General features: G+C 43.8%; 1 protein-coding gene across 1 annotated transcript in view; it reads right to left on the minus strand.

Annotated features, from left to right (window-relative positions):
• Positions 1 to 18268, minus strand: part of svila (supervillin a) — a gene marked incomplete at its 5' end in the record, with an annotated part of 38851 nt that extends 20583 nt beyond the window's left edge. The window contains 10 exons of the mRNA XM_079489818.1: positions 1162 to 1334; positions 1834 to 2011; positions 3637 to 3723; positions 6096 to 6182; positions 7425 to 7590; positions 8118 to 8174; positions 9920 to 9973; positions 12131 to 12263; positions 16706 to 16853; positions 17719 to 18268. Coding sequence (XP_079345944.1) covers positions 1162 to 1334; positions 1834 to 2011; positions 3637 to 3723; positions 6096 to 6182; positions 7425 to 7590; positions 8118 to 8174; positions 9920 to 9973; positions 12131 to 12263; positions 16706 to 16853; positions 17719 to 18268 — 1633 coding nt within the window. The remainder of the gene's footprint in view (positions 1 to 1161; positions 1335 to 1833; positions 2012 to 3636; positions 3724 to 6095; positions 6183 to 7424; positions 7591 to 8117; positions 8175 to 9919; positions 9974 to 12130; positions 12264 to 16705; positions 16854 to 17718) is intronic.
• Positions 18269 to 19405: the final 1137 nt, after the last annotated feature.

The raw sequence follows: 19405 nt of genomic DNA on the forward strand, positions 1-19405 counted from the left end.
TTGTCAGCTAGAGTCACTGCAGAGTCGTTTGGAGCAGTGTTTTTTATTGCTCTCACCGGAGATGTTAGAGGAAATTGTGAGCAACACGCCTTTGACATTAGTGACTCTAGTGATGATGTCACTCTCAAAACAAACCCACAGACCATGTGCAGCTCACAATGGTCGAACACCAACAGCAAGCTATTGAGGATTGCACTGCATAATGGCAGGAAACTAATTAATTAATTATTTTTCCTCTCCTTTCCAATAGGCCCCTTGGCCACACTCTGAAAACGTTGTAACTGTGCTATACACACAGTTACTGTATTTAATGATGCATGATTCTGAACCTGATCAAGGAAAAACAAAGGCTCTCAATCATCTTATTTGTGCTGTGTCAAATCTCTATAGCAGACGTTTCTTAAACAACATTTCCAAATGCTTTGGTGTGAGTTACCTCTCACACCAAAACACAGAGTGAACATCAGAGAGCATCAAAAAACGGAAAATTACTGACTAAAAGCCAAATGCAAACAAAACATCTGTTACAGTTTATTGAAAATGTGCAAATGCTGTTCCCTTTTGACTGGAAATGAATTGAATGAATGAAGTAGGAAAACGAAATTATAAAGAATGATTGTATAATTTGGCCAAATTCATTGAATTGATTAATAGTATGTGAGGTATTCATAGAAGGTATATTTCCAGGTTCTGCTGTGGCGGGTGATGTAATTGACAGATACAATAGCTGTAAACAATCAAAAACGTCTCTCTAATTACACAAGATTGCTTTTTGCCAACTCTGGCAGTGCTTTCAAGCAGTTTGAAAAGACCACCTGCTTTTCATTTACCCTACCATGATGAGATCAGTGTCCTCTGTCAAAAAATATTATTATACTAAACAAATAGCAAATTAAACGTAAACTTGAGTATTGCTACTATACATGAATGAACTGTGCGTGTTCATTCATAAATTTGTTTTAGACTTGATCATTAGACGTGTCATTAGATTAGAAGAAAAGCTGAGAGTCATTTGATCAAATTAAGCTAAATCACATGGCAGAGAATTTCAGATCGGTGAACCAATAGAATACACCAGCTGTTTTCGCCGGCACCCGCCGTTCTAGACCAGAAATCACACGCAGGCCAACTCCACCCAAGAACCCATCCATCCTCACTCACTCTTCTCAGCCTTCATCCTCTTGCTCTCCAGCAGACCGACGTTGAGTCTCTGCTCGACGTACTCGTGTCTGATGTCCTCCCTGGCAGCTAGACTCTTCAGAGGGTTCCTGGATGCCTGGACATTGCGGGAAGGTCGCACCGCTCGCCTGTGCTGCACCATCTCCGAGGTCAGCCTGTGAATGGGATCAGAGGTGAAAGAGTCGGGTGAAGAAGGTCATCATTGACAGAGAGCGGGTTTTAAGGACATTGACTCATACCGTACGCTTGGAATACCTCACAACATTGTATTTATTTGTTAACCCATTGAAACCAGATTCTACAAATGTTTTCTAAATCATGAGTTTTCTGAAAAACCTATGTTTCTATATCAGTGGTTCTCAAACTATTTCATGTCAAGGACCCCAAAGATATGATGTAAAACGTTTGCTATGAAATAATATATTAGCCTAAAAGATTTGCACACGTTTTCACGATTTTTCAAAAATAGCATATCTACTGTACAAGCTCGTAGCGCGGCACACACATGAGCTTGTGGATCTGCTAGCTTTCAACAGCTAAAGTTTAAAATAATAAAGTGGTCAAAAGCTAAGGTGACACAGATGCGTTCCAGATCTTAATGGGTATAGCCAAAGCATGCGAGCACATCTTCAGCTTTTAGTCCCGAGTACTCACTTTGGCATCTGAGGACCGAAGATAGCATCAAAGTCATCGTCTATCTGCACCTTGCTGGTGAGGGTGGGGAGCTCGTCCACGTGGCGGTAGAACTTGGAGAAGTTCTCATCTTCCAGGCTCATCACTTCCTTCACCTTCTTCTCAGTCACTGTGATGGTGGCCTCAGGCAGTCCTGGAACTGGAGATAGAAAATACGGTTAAAACAGTGGAATGACAGTACCTGTACTACCACCACTAGTGCCTCTCAGTAAATACATAATTCTGCACAACCATTGCGCTGTGTGTGTGTGTGTGTGTGAGAGTGTGAGTGTGAGTGTGAGTGTGAGTGTGAGTGTGAGTGTGTGAGAGAGAGAGAGAGAGAGAGTGTGAGTGAGTGAGTGAGTGAGTGAGTGAGTGAGTGTGAGTGAGTGAGTGAGTGAGTGAGTGAGTGAGTGAGTGAGTGAGTGAGTGAGTGAGTGAGTGTGTGAGTGAGTGAGTGAGTGAGTGAGTGAGTGAGTGAGTGTGTGTGTGTGTGTGTGTGCCGAGCGTTGCGAAGGCCACCAGACCCGACCCAGCGCCGTCCGAGTTACATCCCGATAGGCAGAGAATAGCACCCCATTCAACTGTTGCCAAGCAAGGAGCATTGTGTACCATTCTTAAAGATTATTTATTATAGTCTTTGGAATGACGACCTCCCAATCTCAAGGTTGAGACTGCAGAGGGAACAAAATGTAATGGTGGTCACATTCTACATTCGGTGGTGGCTCAGGGGTAGAGTGGCTGGATGGCAACCGCAAGGTTGCCAGTTTGAACTTGTTTGTCCTTGAGCAAGACACTGAACCCCTAATTGCTCCCGATGTGCTGGTTGGTGCCTTGCATGGTTTCCGCCGCCATCGGTGTGTGTGAATGGGTGAATGTAATGCACAATCTATGTAAAGCGCTAATAGCGATAAAGGCGCTATATAAATGCACCATTTTCCATTTACCATTTGTGTGTGTGTGCGTGTGTCTCGACATGATCCTAATTACCAGAGGTGTAAGTCAGGAGGTCAGGAGCCCATCTCCGGTTTTTGTAGTTTGAGGCAACTTGATGTACGAGTACATCCCCTGGACACGATCCTAGTATGTCACAGGGACTTGCGCCACCCCATTCAACTGTTATCACCCGATAATCAAGAAAATGTTCGTAATCAGCACCTTAGAAATACCCCCAGTATGTGATAATCAACATACTGGGAAATAAGGGAAGAGAAACTATGGGAGCGTTTGCTTTTTATGTCAATGATGTCAATGACGGAGGCGCACCGTGTCTGGTGGCCTTGAGCCACGCGAGGCACCGCCAAGCGAGGCGCTAGCCGAGCGAGTCGCCGTGCAGAGCGTTGCGAAGGCCACCAGACCAAACCCGACTCCGCGTCTGAGTTACGTCCCGATAGGCAAAGAATAGCACCCCATTCAACTGTTGCGCCCAATCAAACCCTTGAAGCTGAGTGCCAAGCAAGGAGCATTGTGTACCATTCTTAAAGATTATAGTCTTTGGAATGACTCTACGATTGAATCCGACCTCCCAATCTCAAGGTTGAGACTGTTCAGACTGCAGAGGGAACAAATGTAATGGTGGTCACATTCTACACGTTGGCACAGCCTGGACTTGAACCAAGAACATTCTGCTCACCAAGTCCACATGATCACAAATGTCAGACACTCACCATCACATCCATTCCACCACCTGACAAATGGTGATGTGGGAATTTGAACCAAGGGTCACCTTTCCAGCAAGGAGCTTTACCACATGATATCAACTTACACTACACAGACATTACTGACCTTTATTGTTGATCTTGACCAGGAAGGATTCCAGTTTGTCCAGCTTTCTGTCAGTTTCCAGGTTTAAGTCTGGTAAGGCTATGATCTCTGCACACACGCACACACACACACACGCACACACACACGCGCGCACACACACACACACACACACACACACACACACACACACACACACACACACACACACGCACACGTTAAACCCACATTAGTGCAACACATTGTTTTTTTCACTCGGACCTCACACAGGTATGATATTTGATTGTTTAGAAGCCATGTTTGACACTAGTGCTTCACCAAGCAATGACTTCTGAACAAGCATTGAGAATGGGTCGACTGGGTAGACTCTCCACTTACATTCAAATGAATAAGATCAAATTGTATCTGCAGGCGATTGCTAACAGCCACAAGCATGTCACAGTTAATCACTTTACATTCAATATAGTACATTTGCTGGCTCATGCATTTTTATAGGCAAGACCAACAGCTTTAATATTCTATCAGACATTAGTAGCCAGATAGAAATATCACTATTAGTGATTATGATGTTTCATTACTTTAATGATGATGTAAAATGCACACGGTACAACACCAAATGAAATTAGAATACACCTTCAATTTGAGAGATCTCGTCCACATCTTAAACAAAAAAGGGCAAAGACAACACATTACATAGTGCCAAAATAATGTTTAGGAACCACAAACATACTGTAAGACATTGGCTTCATTCACAAAATGTGCATGCGTACCATCAGATTGATCATCAATTACTTATACTTAAGTACTTTCCTTTGGTACAATCACAAAGTACACGTGTTTGTAAATGGGAAGGCATTATGCTGATGAGATATGAGATTTACTGTAGAATTGCCTTTTCTGTGTGCAAAATAATTTACAGTAGTGCCGAAGGCCAATGTTTCAGAATGTTTGTAGGCCTAAACAAACTATTATATTCACATTAACAGCACCATGTGTGCACTCGCTGTGTCTTTCAGCACACCATAAGGCCTCACTCAGACCTTTACTGCATTGCTGTATGCTTGTTGGATGAATGTTGTGTAGTGTCATGGCCGCCCCAATGCATTTCCAATGGAAGTCACATGGTTTGTAGTCCACATTTTGGATTACAAGCTGTTGTATGGCTTTCGGCTTTGTTTCGACTGCGCCCCTCCCCCTCATACAACACAAATGTTGTGTCAAACCATGCGACTCCCATTGGAAATGCACTGGGGCGGCCATGACACTACACAACATTCATCCAACAAGCATACAGCAATGCAGTAAAGGTCTGAGTGAGGCCTAAGCGTGCTGATGAGACAGCAGGTGGAAAGCTCCTGTACACACATGACAACATATGAAATGCAAATCAAATATACTATACACATTCCTGTTTAGTCCTAGAACGGAATTCAGTAGCCAAAGAATGCTACCCCATTTTTGCTGTGTAATCTGAATCTGTAATTATTTTCCATCTACTCTACTAATACTCGACAACTGCCAGTCTAACCAATCTCTCATTCAAAGCTCCAGTTTCCTGCACTCCACCTAATGAGTCAACCCATATTTTTAGTGCTTCAACAATGGTGCATCTTTCCGCTGTCAGCGTTGAAAACATTAACACCTTGAATGCCCGGATGTAGTTGGAAACAGTAAATCAGCGCGCCCAGCGATTTGCAGCTTCAGAGCCCATTTCAAGGTGGCATGGCACCGTCTTAGATGTAGCTATGTTGCCCAATAGGCGCTTCCAGCCTGTAGAGCGGTGCGCTCTGTTGCTATGGTGCTAATGTTTTTTAGATTAATCTCCGTCCCAGGCATCCAACATAATTAATTAATAAGGCGGAGACCTCCGTCTCTGGCTTTCTCTGCCTTTTATGGTGTTGAAAGGATGTCCACTAATGCAAATCAACATCAGCAGGCATGCGTATCCATTTTAGGAGCAACTGGCATTCATAATCTGGTCCACCTAGGGTTCATACTCCTTTTCTAACAAAAGTAACAAAAATAATTGAAAGAAATTGGTTTTGTGAATGAGGCCCATTCAGTAGAGCACACAGTACATCAGAGGCACACCAAACCTGTGGACAATTATAAATCAAATTGGAAGATTGAATTAGGGACCTGTGTGTAAAATCTGTTCTGGCCAATGGTGACAGTGAAGTACTAAAGTCATAATGGTTAACCACTTAAACCCTATATACGTAATTGAATTGTTGGCCTATTTCCATGAAATATTTGCCTTTTATGGCACATTAGAGTTCTACTGCTGACTAACTGTCCGTGGCATTCCTTCAATAAAAACCATGTTAAAATAAAAAAAGAGTTCAAGTGCTTAAGGGAGGGACAAGTTAACCTGTCCCCCTGTATTCAATTATCATGTGACGTAGTTGGAAGTAAAATAAATAAATAGCTACAAATAGACAGTGTGGGAAAGTTAAAGAGAAGAAGAGAGAGATACTACTGACCCTCCTGAGGCTTGGAAATGGCAGGCGTGTTGGTCTTGGGTTTGGATGGTGAGGGAGCCTGCTGGAGGGCAGAGGGGGCAGCCAACCCTGGTACACAAACAAATACACGCAAACAAATAACTACGATGTGCTGCTGTGTATAACATTTCATACAATCATTGATGACAAAAGTCACTCAGAATTAAGTTTAATGAATTAGGACGGACAGGGTCATTAACCCATTTTGACCTGAGATCAGATTCTAAAAATGTCTTCTACATCCTGACAGTTTTCTGAAAAAGCTATGTTTCTATGTCAGTCGCTTCGATTTTTCAAAAATAGCAGACCTACAAGCTCGTAGCGCGCCACTCGGTGGCGCGCTATGAGCTTGTAGATCTGCTATTTTTCAATAGCTAAAGCATAACATAATGCTAACACCAAAAGGGGTTCCCACCCAAAATGAGTTAAAAGATTGGGGTGACCCCTGACATTTGTTGACCACGCACGCAGGTTGCAACAGTGAGCTGCGTGAGGTCGTTGGCCGCGTCACCACAATGTGGTGCGTTGTGAGCTTGTAGATAGGCTATTTTTGCAGATGTTTTTAACATGTTTTTAAAACGCCAAGCTCCTTAGCGGATCCTGCCAGCCCGGAATTGAACAAGTGTGTCAGTTTTCCATTAGCCATGCATGCTGCTAATTCCTTTGCTAAGCCCACAAACCAAACACCCTCTCTCACTTCATGTGAACACAAAACCCACCACCAGCTGGCCTTCTCTCCGGGACCCTCGCTAATAGGATAACAGGCCAGCCATGAAAGCATTCACTGTCTGAGTAAAGACCACACAGTGACCACTTCGAGCTGCCTGTTGGAGGGGTTGGAGGGGGGCAGTTGATAAGGGGGTCTCTGGGTAATATGACTGATCTATGGACCAAAAAAAATGTATGTTTTAAGTCCATTTTTGAGTGGTGCAACCACTCCTATAGACAGCTATGTGTGTGGCTGTGTCCCTGGGTCTGTGTCCGGCTGTGTCCGAGCACGAAAATAGCGTTATAGCATTTGTTCACCACCAAGTGTCACTGTTGCACAGCATAACACAGTCAGACACAGAAACACAGGCCAGGGAGGAGGGCTTGTACAGTACAGTACAGTACAGTACAGTACAGTACAGTACAGTACAGTACAGTACAGCACAGTACAGTACCACTCACTTCAGACGGGTCTGATTTTAAAAGCATCGGTAGATTGTGGGGCTCTCAAGTGGTCGGTAGGAGGGCATTCCACAGGCGTGGGGGCAGTGGAGCAGATATACATTTTGTCATCAAAGACTGGAATGACTGACCACCACTGACCTTTCTTGACCATGCGTGCGGCCACGGTGAACTGCGTGGAGTCATTGGCCGCTCCCTTGCCCCTGGACTTCCAGGACTCTTCTCGGGACCCTATGAGCTGCTTCCGGTCCTGGATGGTCATCTGGGCCTCGATGTGCTGGCTCTCCACGTCCTCCGCTATCCTCTGCTGAGGAGGAGCAGAGAACAAGGCGATGTCATTACAAAACAACCTCCGGAAGAGACGGCACAACACTTCCAAAGTGGGCCACGATCACAGGACTAGTAGCCAAGCATCACAAGGGCATTAAACACATCTTTCCCAACACAAAAGCAGTCCCTTCCCAACATTCAGAGCATTACGCCTGGTTTGAGTTCTCTGCCGGTGAGGTCATTCACAACACCAGAGCCAGACGTAAAATGGAAAAGCACTCAGTCACACCAATTGTACAAGTTGCTGTTTTATTGCTTCACGTTAAGTTTTTAAGTGAGACAAGCAGACAAGTATGACACAAGCAGACGAGTTCTGACAAGAGTGACAATAACGTAATTTAGTAACACAGTGTGCAACACAAATCGCTGAGCAGCTAGGGATTTTCGATTCATTGTATTAATTGGACAATTGGACTGCAAGAAGGGCGGGGTGTTAACATAGTTTAACTTAAATCTTGTTAAGTTAAATACAGTGCTGAGTTTTGGACAGGTGTGGTCGGTCACCTTCCGCCTCCAGGGATGCCTCTCATCCACCTGCGGTTGCCTGGGGGAGCTGGCGGCCTTCACGACCAGAGGGAGCGACACGGGATGAGGGATGGAAGAGAGAGGGATCAGGATAGAGAGTGATAAGGAGGAGAGATGAGAGAGCAGCCATATATGTCGATCGTTGGCTATATAGGCCATGAAGCCATGGGGCTGTCATGCTACGTAGCTTCATATAGGCATGTGTCAGAGCTTTGAAAGAGTGAGGAAAGCAGTGAGCAGGCTGGTGAGGAAGTATAGTATGGGTGGTAAAATATACAAGAACACCCTATATTGTAAAGACATCTTTGGCATTTCATAATATTTTGACCAAAATAAGCAAAAGGAGCTGCTACGTGGATTCTTCACTATTTTTGTATCAGGAAGGTCAAATCTATTGTCCTTGACATGTGCCCATTATTTCAAATTCTACAGACACGCCTATACTCTCCATTTTGTTTCTTAAAATAAATAAACAGAGCATGTTAATAATAAGGGATGATCTATGGAACTAAGCTGTGAACTATTAGGGGTCCGAGAAAGAAAGCGAGCAGGCAGACAGCAGACTACACATGGCAGCAACACCTGATCCAACTGCCTACCTGGCTCAAAGGCTCATCAGGGAGAGACATATGAACAGGGGGCTCAGGAGAAAAAGTACAGGCAAAGACTGGCTCCTATTGATGCACGGCCATAGAACGTGGAATAACACACACCCACACACAGACACACACCCACACACAAAACACACACACAAATGGGGACGGAATAAACAGTAGAAGTGGCTGGAATGGAAACAGAACAGGAAAGAAAGCACAAGTGTGCCAGACTGATCCACAGCAGGTAGGGAAGAAGTCCTTGAGGTGTGTTAATGAAAGAAGGGAACGTTGCCGTCAGTGTATCCAGTCTCATACAACACCACCCACATTCTTTATATTTATCAAAGTCATGCAGTTAAGAGAAAATCTGAACAGAGACAGAGATAGCCTTGGCCATAGTATGAGAGCTAAATCTCATCACCACTGAAACTCTGATTTAACACTTTGTGTGCCCACGCAAAAGTGGGTGAAAATCACTTTCACCTAGAAAATCAATTAATTAATTTTAATTCAGCTGACTGTGGAGACACATGCTGGAACTTTTTACTTTGAAATGTTTTATAGTTTCTGAGTTATTTAACTTAAACGCCCAATGCATTCTCAATGGCAATAACACAAACTTTGGCACCACGTATTTTTAAAAAAAAAAGAAAAAAAAGGGCACTGCACGTGCGGTAATACCAAAGACGTCCACAGACGTCTTGGACACAAGATGTGTTAAGACCATTTATTTCAAACGCACGCGCACACAGACACACACATGGATACAGACCCCACACACACACACACACACAGTAAAGACAATGACGAGAAAGCCTTGATACAACCCTGATTTTTACATTTTGATTAGAGCACTTAAAAGCTCACACAAACAGTCAGTGCAACAACACCATCACCATGATTGTAAGGGACACACACAAACACCATAGCACGACTTAGTTGCAATACCTTATCTACAGACAAACACACACACACAAACCACTGTCGGTGGGTATCACTACCCGTGTTACACTGAGGGTTGTATTTATCAAGGGATGTATGCTCTACAGAAAACTATTGATTGTGGATTGCTGACTTTGAGCCACTTGATAAATACCCTTCCTCTGTGTTGAGTGTGTGTGTGTGTGTGTGTGTGTGTGTGTTGTGGCCTTATTATACTGGTGACTGGTCTTCTTAAGTTCTTACCCAATGCTGATCGGACACATCATACTCATCGATCATCATGGGCACTTCATCGTCCTACAGACACGTGACCAGGTGGGGAGAAAAGGTACATAATGTTCTGAAGAGCCGGTCCAAACAAACAGCACCGTGGAGTGATCGCCCCCAAACTCACCATCATCATTCATCATCTCTATTTGCAGCTAATTAGTAGAATTTCGGGAGCAGGACCACACCTCAAACAAATCACTTCTGTTCTCCTATAGCCTCTCTCCCTCCCGTTTGCTATTGCATTCATCTACGTTTCTTTCAATAAAATCTACTAAACGCATCTTGATCGCTGGTGTGGTCCCTGCTAGAGAAACATCTCACTCATCTCACTATGAGTTCCCTTTCGTCTGAATGCCCATTACACTACTAGGGCAAAACAACAGATGACTTTATTGACTGTAACCTCTCAGCATTCTGTTCCAGTCTCATTAGCCTGTCCTTACTGTCCCTTTCCTTTGATGCATCGCAGGAAATGGAAGTGATTGGGTTCACTGGCTCCGCTGAATGGGAGGATGAGAAAGTAGAACAACAACTTCCTAATCTAATTTTGAACCCTAAGCCAAGCCTTGAACTTGATTAAGGAGACTTTTCTTATGCTCTTTGATTAAAGTATTGTGAACTATTCCCCCTGCACTTTGTCTTTTTAATCATGGCCAGGAAAGGGCTGCTCCAAGCCCAATGTGTCTGATATTCCACAAAGGGGAGTTGACAACAATAAAAAACCCATCGGAAAACATGTTTCGGAGCCCAAAAATTAATTATACAAAGTAAAAACAGAAGTTGGAAAAATGGTTGGAAAACACTGTGACTCTAAGCTAAGCTGAACAAACTCGGATAATGAAAATGCCAAGCAAAACAGTCGTGGATGGAAAGATACAGTAGGCGTTGTTGTGAATAGTTCTAAACAGAGAGGTGTCATGTAGTCACAATCCAACCCGCCCTTTCAGAAACAGAACCACACTCCACATGCAGGGATGGAAATGAGGTTTATTTTGAAAGGAAAAATAGGACATGCAAACAGAGAAAAGGCAAACAAAAATGATGGAGAGGTTTACAGAAAACATGCAGTCTAATGAGATGTAAGGTTAAAATTATAGTCTGCTCTGACTGAAAATATAGAGCTTAAGTTGGGTGAAGAGTTAGCAGTTATACAGTTGGTTAGCGAAAAACAAAACAAAAGCAAATTAAGTATAGCCTATAGCCATATCTTCTTATAAAGATATGAATTGAAACCAAGTACGTAACTCAGAACCCACATTAAAGAGTACTGTATACTATTGAATGGTGCACTATGAAGGATTATCAAATCATTGCTGTTGGGCATTAACATGTCATGTTAATACTTTTCATGAGTTAAATATTCATAAAACCCTCGAACAGAGCTTGCAAATTGGCTATTTTAGCAACTTTTCCACAACACTACCATACAACATACAAAACACAATAAAAATATGAAATATAGAGAATCAACGATTCTGCCCGACAGCGACGAAATGCTACTGAATGCTGAAACCATTACCAGATACTAAATGTCTGCTGTTCAAGAACATGCACATGACATGTAATACAACTTCAAGCACATGAAATAGGTGTTGCAAAAGGTGCAGATCAGAAGAGAGAAACAGAAAGACAGATCAGGACAAAAGACAACACAACCTCTCTGTTTAGATATATCCACAACTGCAGCCAGGGGGACAGGACCCAGGGGGGTCCCCAAATTAATTTCAAGATTGTTTTCTCACTCAACAGTAAACACAACTACATACAGTAATATATAAGTGTATACAGGGGATCTGCACATTTCTAAAGTGACAGTTAATGAGTTAAGGAGACCTATTAAATAACTCTAAAAGGACAGGGAAAAAAGAAAACAAACTATAACAAAGAATGGTAAAATATTGGCCCAATTACTTATGAACGAGGCACATTTTTTGTAAAATGGCCGATCAACGTGCTCGCAGAAGATCGCTTATTTTCACAATATTTAACTGTGGAACCGAGCCAAACGAAATGTTATGCCTCAACTCCTGCCTATGATTCCACGTGCTTGACCCGGGCAGGAGGTTCCCGTTTCAAATCACATTATTATGAGGCCTGAAAAGCGTGAAAACGTTGAGAAACACTGCTGTTATACTGTACAGTATGTTCCCAGTCAAAGGCTGAATGTGTGGATCAGGCGGTTACCTTCTTGTTGAAGCCCTGCTCCACCTCCCAGAGCTGAGCGTGGCGCTCGGCCACTGCCAACTTCACTCCTTCCTGCTTCTTGTTGATCCTGTTCCTCCAGTCATCCTCACCACTCTTCTTCAGCAGTGCCAGCCTAGACAGGGAAGAATACGTGAAGATGGAGAAATCTCACAGACAGACAGCAGCACCCGCATATTAATTAAAAGGTGGTGTAAGGTTGTAAAAACAAAGTATTTCGTTAAAAAGGGCAAAACTATATATTCTGATAGTTATCATTGCTCTATAGAGTGTTCCGTAACAGCAAGGGGTCTCCTCGTCACCCCAGCTCTTTAACAGAAATCATTTAACATTTTCAGGTGGGTCACCAATTTCTTCCAAATCAGGATGAATTTGACAGTTCTGAGAGTACGGACGCATGGCGTTGAAAAGGGTCATTCGCACCGCAGAGATCATCATCGGTGTGAGCTGCCTACTAGCCTAGAGGACCTCTACATCCACGCTGCCTCTACAAATCACTGTAGATCACTAAAGACTCCACCCACCACTACAAAAGCCTGTTCACCCCTCTACGGTGCAAAAGGCTGAAGGGATACAAGAGCCTCAAAGCACACACCGGCAGGCAAAGGAAGAGTTTTTTTTCCCACAGGCCATCAGACACTTACAGTAAATAATAGGAAAGAGTGACTGTGCAATAACCCTCGGCACGTTGCACTATGCACTTTCACTGTTATTTTCACGGTTATGTTTTCAGTGATTTAAGTTGTTTTTATTATGTTTTATTGTAGTGGAATTGTGCATTGTGGAAGACTGTGTCCCAGGGATAGGGCTACGCTCCCACATGAGGAGCCACGCTAAGAGGAAATAACGACTTGTGCTTGTTTACTCATCCATCGGATATACGTAGTGGAGCTTCCGAGGCAAGTCTTTCACATGTACTATATACCTAACCAGTGTACCATCTACTAAGTGACAATAAAGAGCATCTAAAGTGAATCTAATCTAATCAGGAGAGAGAACCCATTATCAGCTTCAATTTTATAGTGTTCCAATTCCATTTATCTGCTCATTTGTTTCCGTGTTTCATCACTTCCTATTTCACTTGTTTATCCTGTATGAGTTACTGTATCTTGAATGTACAGTCCGGTTCCATTCCTTCCTTCCAGAGAGGTACATGGATGTCACTGGCTCGTAGGTACCTTTGGGGGCCACTCTGTGGGTGTGTCTAACAGAGGTACCTCTGGGGACCCATAGAGACCATTTTGAGATTGAGGAAGAAAGATATGGGACCCCACTGTATGAAATTGGTATCGTAACCTGAACACGTACTTTCTGTTTAGTAAAGAGATGGAGAGACAGGCGCAGACCTCTGATGAGGAATCGTTGTTCTAGTGTTTGTTCAGTAACAAACACTAGGAAAATGATTCATAGCAGTATATAGACCTACTGTATTTAACATGACATTTTAACAAAACAAGGTAATTTATGGGAGAGAAAAAAAACATTGGCTAGCCTTGCCTCTAGTACTAAATTGAATTTTCCCTAACCCTAACACAGTTACTTAGAAGTGAAGGCCAAAAAGATGTCTTCACTTTGAGGGATGCACTCATGTTTCTGTAAGACTGTGGACATTTTGGCCTCGATGAGGACAGGAGTACATCAGGTAATTTAATGAGACAAAGTCACAGTACATTACCAGAATACAGACAGAGTCTATACTATACACACGGTTCATCTCTTTACACAGCTAGGGGATCTCTTTCACAACTAGGCTTGCATTTTACTGCAACAAGAATCTCTTTTCCCATTAGCCTCTCTACCTCACTCTGTCACAACACTGAGGTGAACACAGAACAGGGTCTTCCAAGTTTGGCTTCCAACAAGCGTGTCCACAGGCTCTCTGCAGTGAAGCAACAGGACGCTAAACAGAGCCAGCATGCGTGTCATTTAGCAGCCACGCTTACAAATACTGTGAACGTCTGGAATATAGCTAAACACTAGTGACACATGAGCACGTTCATTCACACCAGACATCACTTGGAGATGTCAGTCAGTGTAACTGGAGCTGGGAGTATGCCCTCAGTTCATTCAGGTCCCTTCATTATACTGTCCAGAAGAGGAGGTTGTTTCCTACACCCTGGTTAACCACATTAAGTATATCGACAGACAGACAGACAGACAGACAGACAGACAGACAGACAGACAGACAGACAGACAGACAGACAGACAGACAGACAGACAGACAGACAGACAGACAAAGCAGTACATTTAAGCATAGAAGGCTTTAACAGTAAAGCAGTAGGCTACTGGTTAGTACTAAGCTTTATAGTTTAGAATATTGAGTCCACTACTAGACTTATGAATCCATCCTTTATGGACATTTCAATATCCAGTTATATGCGTTTATAGAACATAAAGTACGCACAGTAGAGTATCTTTGTCCAATTTGGGTCCCAGGGAGATAGATAACGGATTTTACTTTTGGCATCAAGCTTAAAAAGTTTAATAACTCAAGCTCTAAGCACTACACTGAGCTAATGTGATTAAAGCACTATACTGGGTATGATTAACCCATTTAAACCAGAGGACGATTCTACAAATGTCTTCTAATTCCTGAAAAACCCATGTTTCTATGTCAGTGGTGCTCAAACATTTTCATGTCAAGGACCCCCGAAAACTATATGTAAGTGGCCGCCGAACCCCATCTGAAAATATGTTGTTCCAGGGACCTCCCCAGAAGCAAGATGATTTGAGTTAAAAACGTTCTCTATGAAAAAATATATATTCAAAGATTTGTGCCACAAAAATAGCAGACCTTGCTATTTTTCAATAGCTAAAGTATAACAATGCTTAAAACACCAAATGGGGTTCCCGCCCAAAAAAGGTTAACGCACTTACACTGGCAAAATGTAATTACACACAGTATGCTGAATATGCATGATGAGGATCACAGACAGTCATACTAAAACATGTTGCATAATTAAAGAACAGAGGTTCACTCATTGAGCACTAATTCTTAATAGTGGGAAGCAGACCAGCTTGAACAGAGAGAATCAGGGGAGGGGGACGCATGTTTTGATGGGTTTCTCTCTCCCCATCGTACAACCGCCTCACTGTCCCAGTGAGGGGACATGCTGTTCCGACTGTTTTTGTACCAAAAGACAGGATAAAAAGGACATTGACTGGACATAGCCAGCTGTATATCTGAGACAGCGCTATAAGAGGGGGATTGTTGCGCGCACACACACAGAGAGATCTATTAACACATGAAAACGCCACGAAAGAATGTGAGAGATGTGAGACCAGCATGCTACACAGACATGCAATGCAATGTGTATTGGGCAGAAAAAAAGAAAAACAGTGCCAGCGTGCGCTGCATGTGTGCGTGCCTGTCTCTGTAGTAGCACACACAAATCCATTACATCAATCAATTTGCAGCCAGAGTGTAGCTTAATAGCTCAGCCAGCAGACTGTACTTGGTAACATTGTTGAGATGACATAACTGTACTTATGCAATCAATGCTGGTGCATGAGCAGCTAAATCCAACACACCCAGTTAAGGATTTATTGATTAGTATACTAGCAAACACGACAGAGATCATGGAACACATACTGTACTGTAGGATTAAGCTTTTTAAAGCCTGTGTTTAACAATGTACCACCGGCTACTGTACCACAATTTGTATTTGAAGTATTCTGGGATAGCAGGCAGCAGATAAGGCAACTTGACAAGCTAACCCAGATTCTCTGCTCCCAGCTGGGTGCAGGAAACTGGGACTATAGAACTATAATAGAATCCAAACACGTAGAATTAACTGCAGTGACATGCAATGCATGACAATGGGGAAAAAAAGTGAAAAGACCTGCATAATTACCAAGGGAACAACAATTGGACACACCTGTCACAAATATAACGCTTCTTTCCTTCCTACTGTAGTTCAAGCACAAGCAGCATTTAATGTTTGAACGGAAAAGTCTGTTCCATCCATTCCAGTTCTCTACTATAAAATGCTCTGTCCTGCCGTCACTGACCACAATTACTGAGACTAAAACTAAACGGTTTGTTATCGTTGTGATAAATCTTCTCATTCTCCTGTTAACCTACTTCTCACGAGAAGAGTTGAGGTGGAGGTTCAGCCTCCTGTTCCACCCAGTGTGTTTTTTTTGGTCTACTGCAGAATGAACCGAGAACCTTAATTAATATAAACAGCTGCAATAACAAGGGAAATGATTGCAGGACAATCCATAGTCCCCCATCAGGAAAAGCAGTGATTGGGCTTTTAGGTTCACAGTGACCCGCTTTTGGTGCAACACACACTGCTTAACTAGATTTGAACCTAATAAGTTTGGTCATCTTTGGTATAGTAGTAGTAGTAGTATAGTGGTATTGTGAGATCACACAGCGATAGAAGGGCGGAAGGGAAGGCACAGGATGGCCGGGGGACAAATAATAATGGTAACTGAAAAAGTAAAACCTATATTTTTAAATACACGACTTAAAACAATTCTCTCTCTCTCTCAAAAACAAACAAACATCAAGCTGATTGAAGCTTTGCTGACACCCGAGAAGAGGCTCACCTGTCTTTGATGGACATCTGTCGGGCTGTCATTGCGTCTGTTAGCTCTTCTCCCTGTCCAATGTCGTCAATGTATGTGTCCAACGCTGCAGGATGAGACACACTTCTGCTGGGTGAACCAGATGCTGCCCTAGAGGACTCCTGCAGATCTGTAGAGTGCAATACACAGAGAAAGAGAGAGGTGGAGAGAGAGAGAGAGAGAGAGAGACAGAGAGGCAAAGATTGAGACAGAAAAGGGGACAGAAAGATAATCAAAGACGGAAACAGTGAGAAATATAATGAGGAGAATAACAGTATATCAATACACCTAGACTAGCAGCAGGTTGAAGCAGCAAGCAACCAACAAACATCCCCCCCCCCCCCCACACACACACACACAGCTCAGAAACACAACCTCAGCAGCATACAGAACAGAATGGGAAGCCTTTTCTACAACTTTTTTTAATAAGTCAAAGTAGGGATGCAAATCATGCAATTCACGGCCCTGTGAGACAGCAGCAGTGGTTAAAACTGTTCTCAACCTCTCTTGGTCTTTGTCCCTCCCCGCTCGCCAACGTGTGGAGGATAGAATTAGCCCTCTCCCTAGCGTGTGACATATTTCATCTGACTGTGTCATGCTTAATGATAAGCCAAAAGGGGACGATGCACACAGACAAACCTAGGATGGGACTCTAGTCACGTCTGCCCACAAACCGCAACCTGACGTCCGTGTAAACATTCTCACAGAAGAGGAAATTCGGTTTCAAAAGAAATATAGTACAGTAGCTATTGTCTGTCATTTTCACTTTCACAATTTTGACACCGCATTCTTTCCCCCCTGAAGAGTCAGGTAAAGGTAGCATAATATTGGAGTAAATATATTCAGCTAGTTCAGTTTGTTCAAATTATGATAGCAAAAACAGAGAGGGAGATTAGAGAGATGAATAAAGTTAGCTGGTAGAACTAGAACACAAATAACAGCAGACGTCACTGAACTGAATCCCTCCAACTCTCCCACCTGTCCGATAGACTTACCTTCAGTGACCGCCCTGCTCCTGTGGATGTCTGGGTAATGGAGTTCCTGCGAGGAATACCTCTCCCTCCGATGGCCTCGCGGCTCCTGTCTGTCCACGAGAGGCTGGTTCTCTGAGCCATACACGGCACCGTCCGCCCTCCCCCTGAGCTGTTGCTGCTCCTCCCCCTCCTCCTCCTCTCCTCCCCTCACTCGTCCCGCCTGGGGGTGAGGGAGAGGGGCCTGCTTCACCGCACTCTCAGGGGAGGGCAGCCTCCTCTTCCCCCCTGCCAGGTCCACTTCCTCTCCCTGAGGTAGGGCTCGGTTGATGTGGCCCCCCTGGTGGTCCACGGAGCTCCACCCTGGGCCGTCTGTGGTCTGAGGGGGTAGAGGCCTGCTGCTGTGAGGGAAAGGGGAGGGCTCGAGCTGGGCAAGGTGGATGTCCCCAGCGTGGTCTGTGGAGACGGTACCTCCTTGTCTCAAGGCAGAGGAAGAGGACGAGGAAGGGAGGTGGTGGCCAAGTCTGGCACCTGCTCCGTTGTGAAGCTGTGTAGTGTGTAGCAGAGAGAGAGAGAGAGAGAGAGAGAGAGAGAGAGAGAGAGAGAGAGAGAGAGAGAGAGAGAGCGAGACAGAGAGAGAGAGAAAAGAGACAGAACGAGAGAGGAGAGTGAATAAGAACAAAATTAAGAATAACAGTGTTAGAAAGAACGACTGACACAGAGAGGGAGAGAGAGAGAGAGAGAGAGACAGAGAGAACTGGGTCAGTTTGGGGAGGTGGAAGCAGCCTAATCAGCGAGCCATCCTGTCGAACACAGAAAAGGGCCAGGCAAGGCAGACAGACAATGGCACAGAATCACGCTGAGTAATCGCTGCCTGACTGACTCACCGCACTTCCTGTGCATCAAAAGGCTGCCTGTTCACTCGGGTCAATCGTAGCCCACGTGACAAATAGCCATGCCAGCACACACACCCCCCCCCCCCCCTCCACACACACACAAACACAACTCCAACAGGCCACAATGCATCCAGATATAGCCAAATGACTCCAATAGAGCACCGAAGTCTGACGTCACTTTCAGTAGAGGGCACCAACACACAGGTTCATGTATTCTTTTATTTGCATTGAAATCTCCATAGGGCGATTTTAGGTCGCTTCATATAAGAACTGTGTTTGAAAAATAAACCGACCCCCCCGGCCTTTCTGTCAGGGGAGTGGCTGTGCGTCGTTAATGATGTCCATTCATATTTGATACAGCCAGTTTCTGGAGAAAATGGAATTAATGTGGCCGCAAAAGCCTTGAAACTGCTTGAAACTACATATGAAGGCAATGTCGCTGCTAATATATGTCACGCCCAGCTGTCAACGCATTGCGTTCCTGAGATTCCTCGTTGACGTAAGCTCAGCTGGTGGTGACTCGAACCACGAAACATTAAATATCAATAAAATAAAAATAAAAATAAACGTAATTGACATTCAGTTTCTGTTGTGCGACGGACAGATGCAGCCACCCGCATAACCGGAAATGTAGTCTCTGGGTTGTTTGACTCGTTTCTAACGCTTATTTTGTTACTCTTTGGGTATATTTGTACATTTCCACCTTCAGTCGATGCTTCATATCCATACGAGTGAAAAGGCCGGGGTGATCAGTTTATTTTTCAAACAGTTCTTATATGAGGCGATCTAAAATCCCCCTATGGAGATTACAATGC

This window comes from Electrona antarctica (assembly GCF_951216825.1).
Source record: "Electrona antarctica genome assembly, chromosome: 20".
NCBI classification, from domain to species: Eukaryota; Metazoa; Chordata; class Actinopteri; order Myctophiformes; family Myctophidae; genus Electrona; species Electrona antarctica.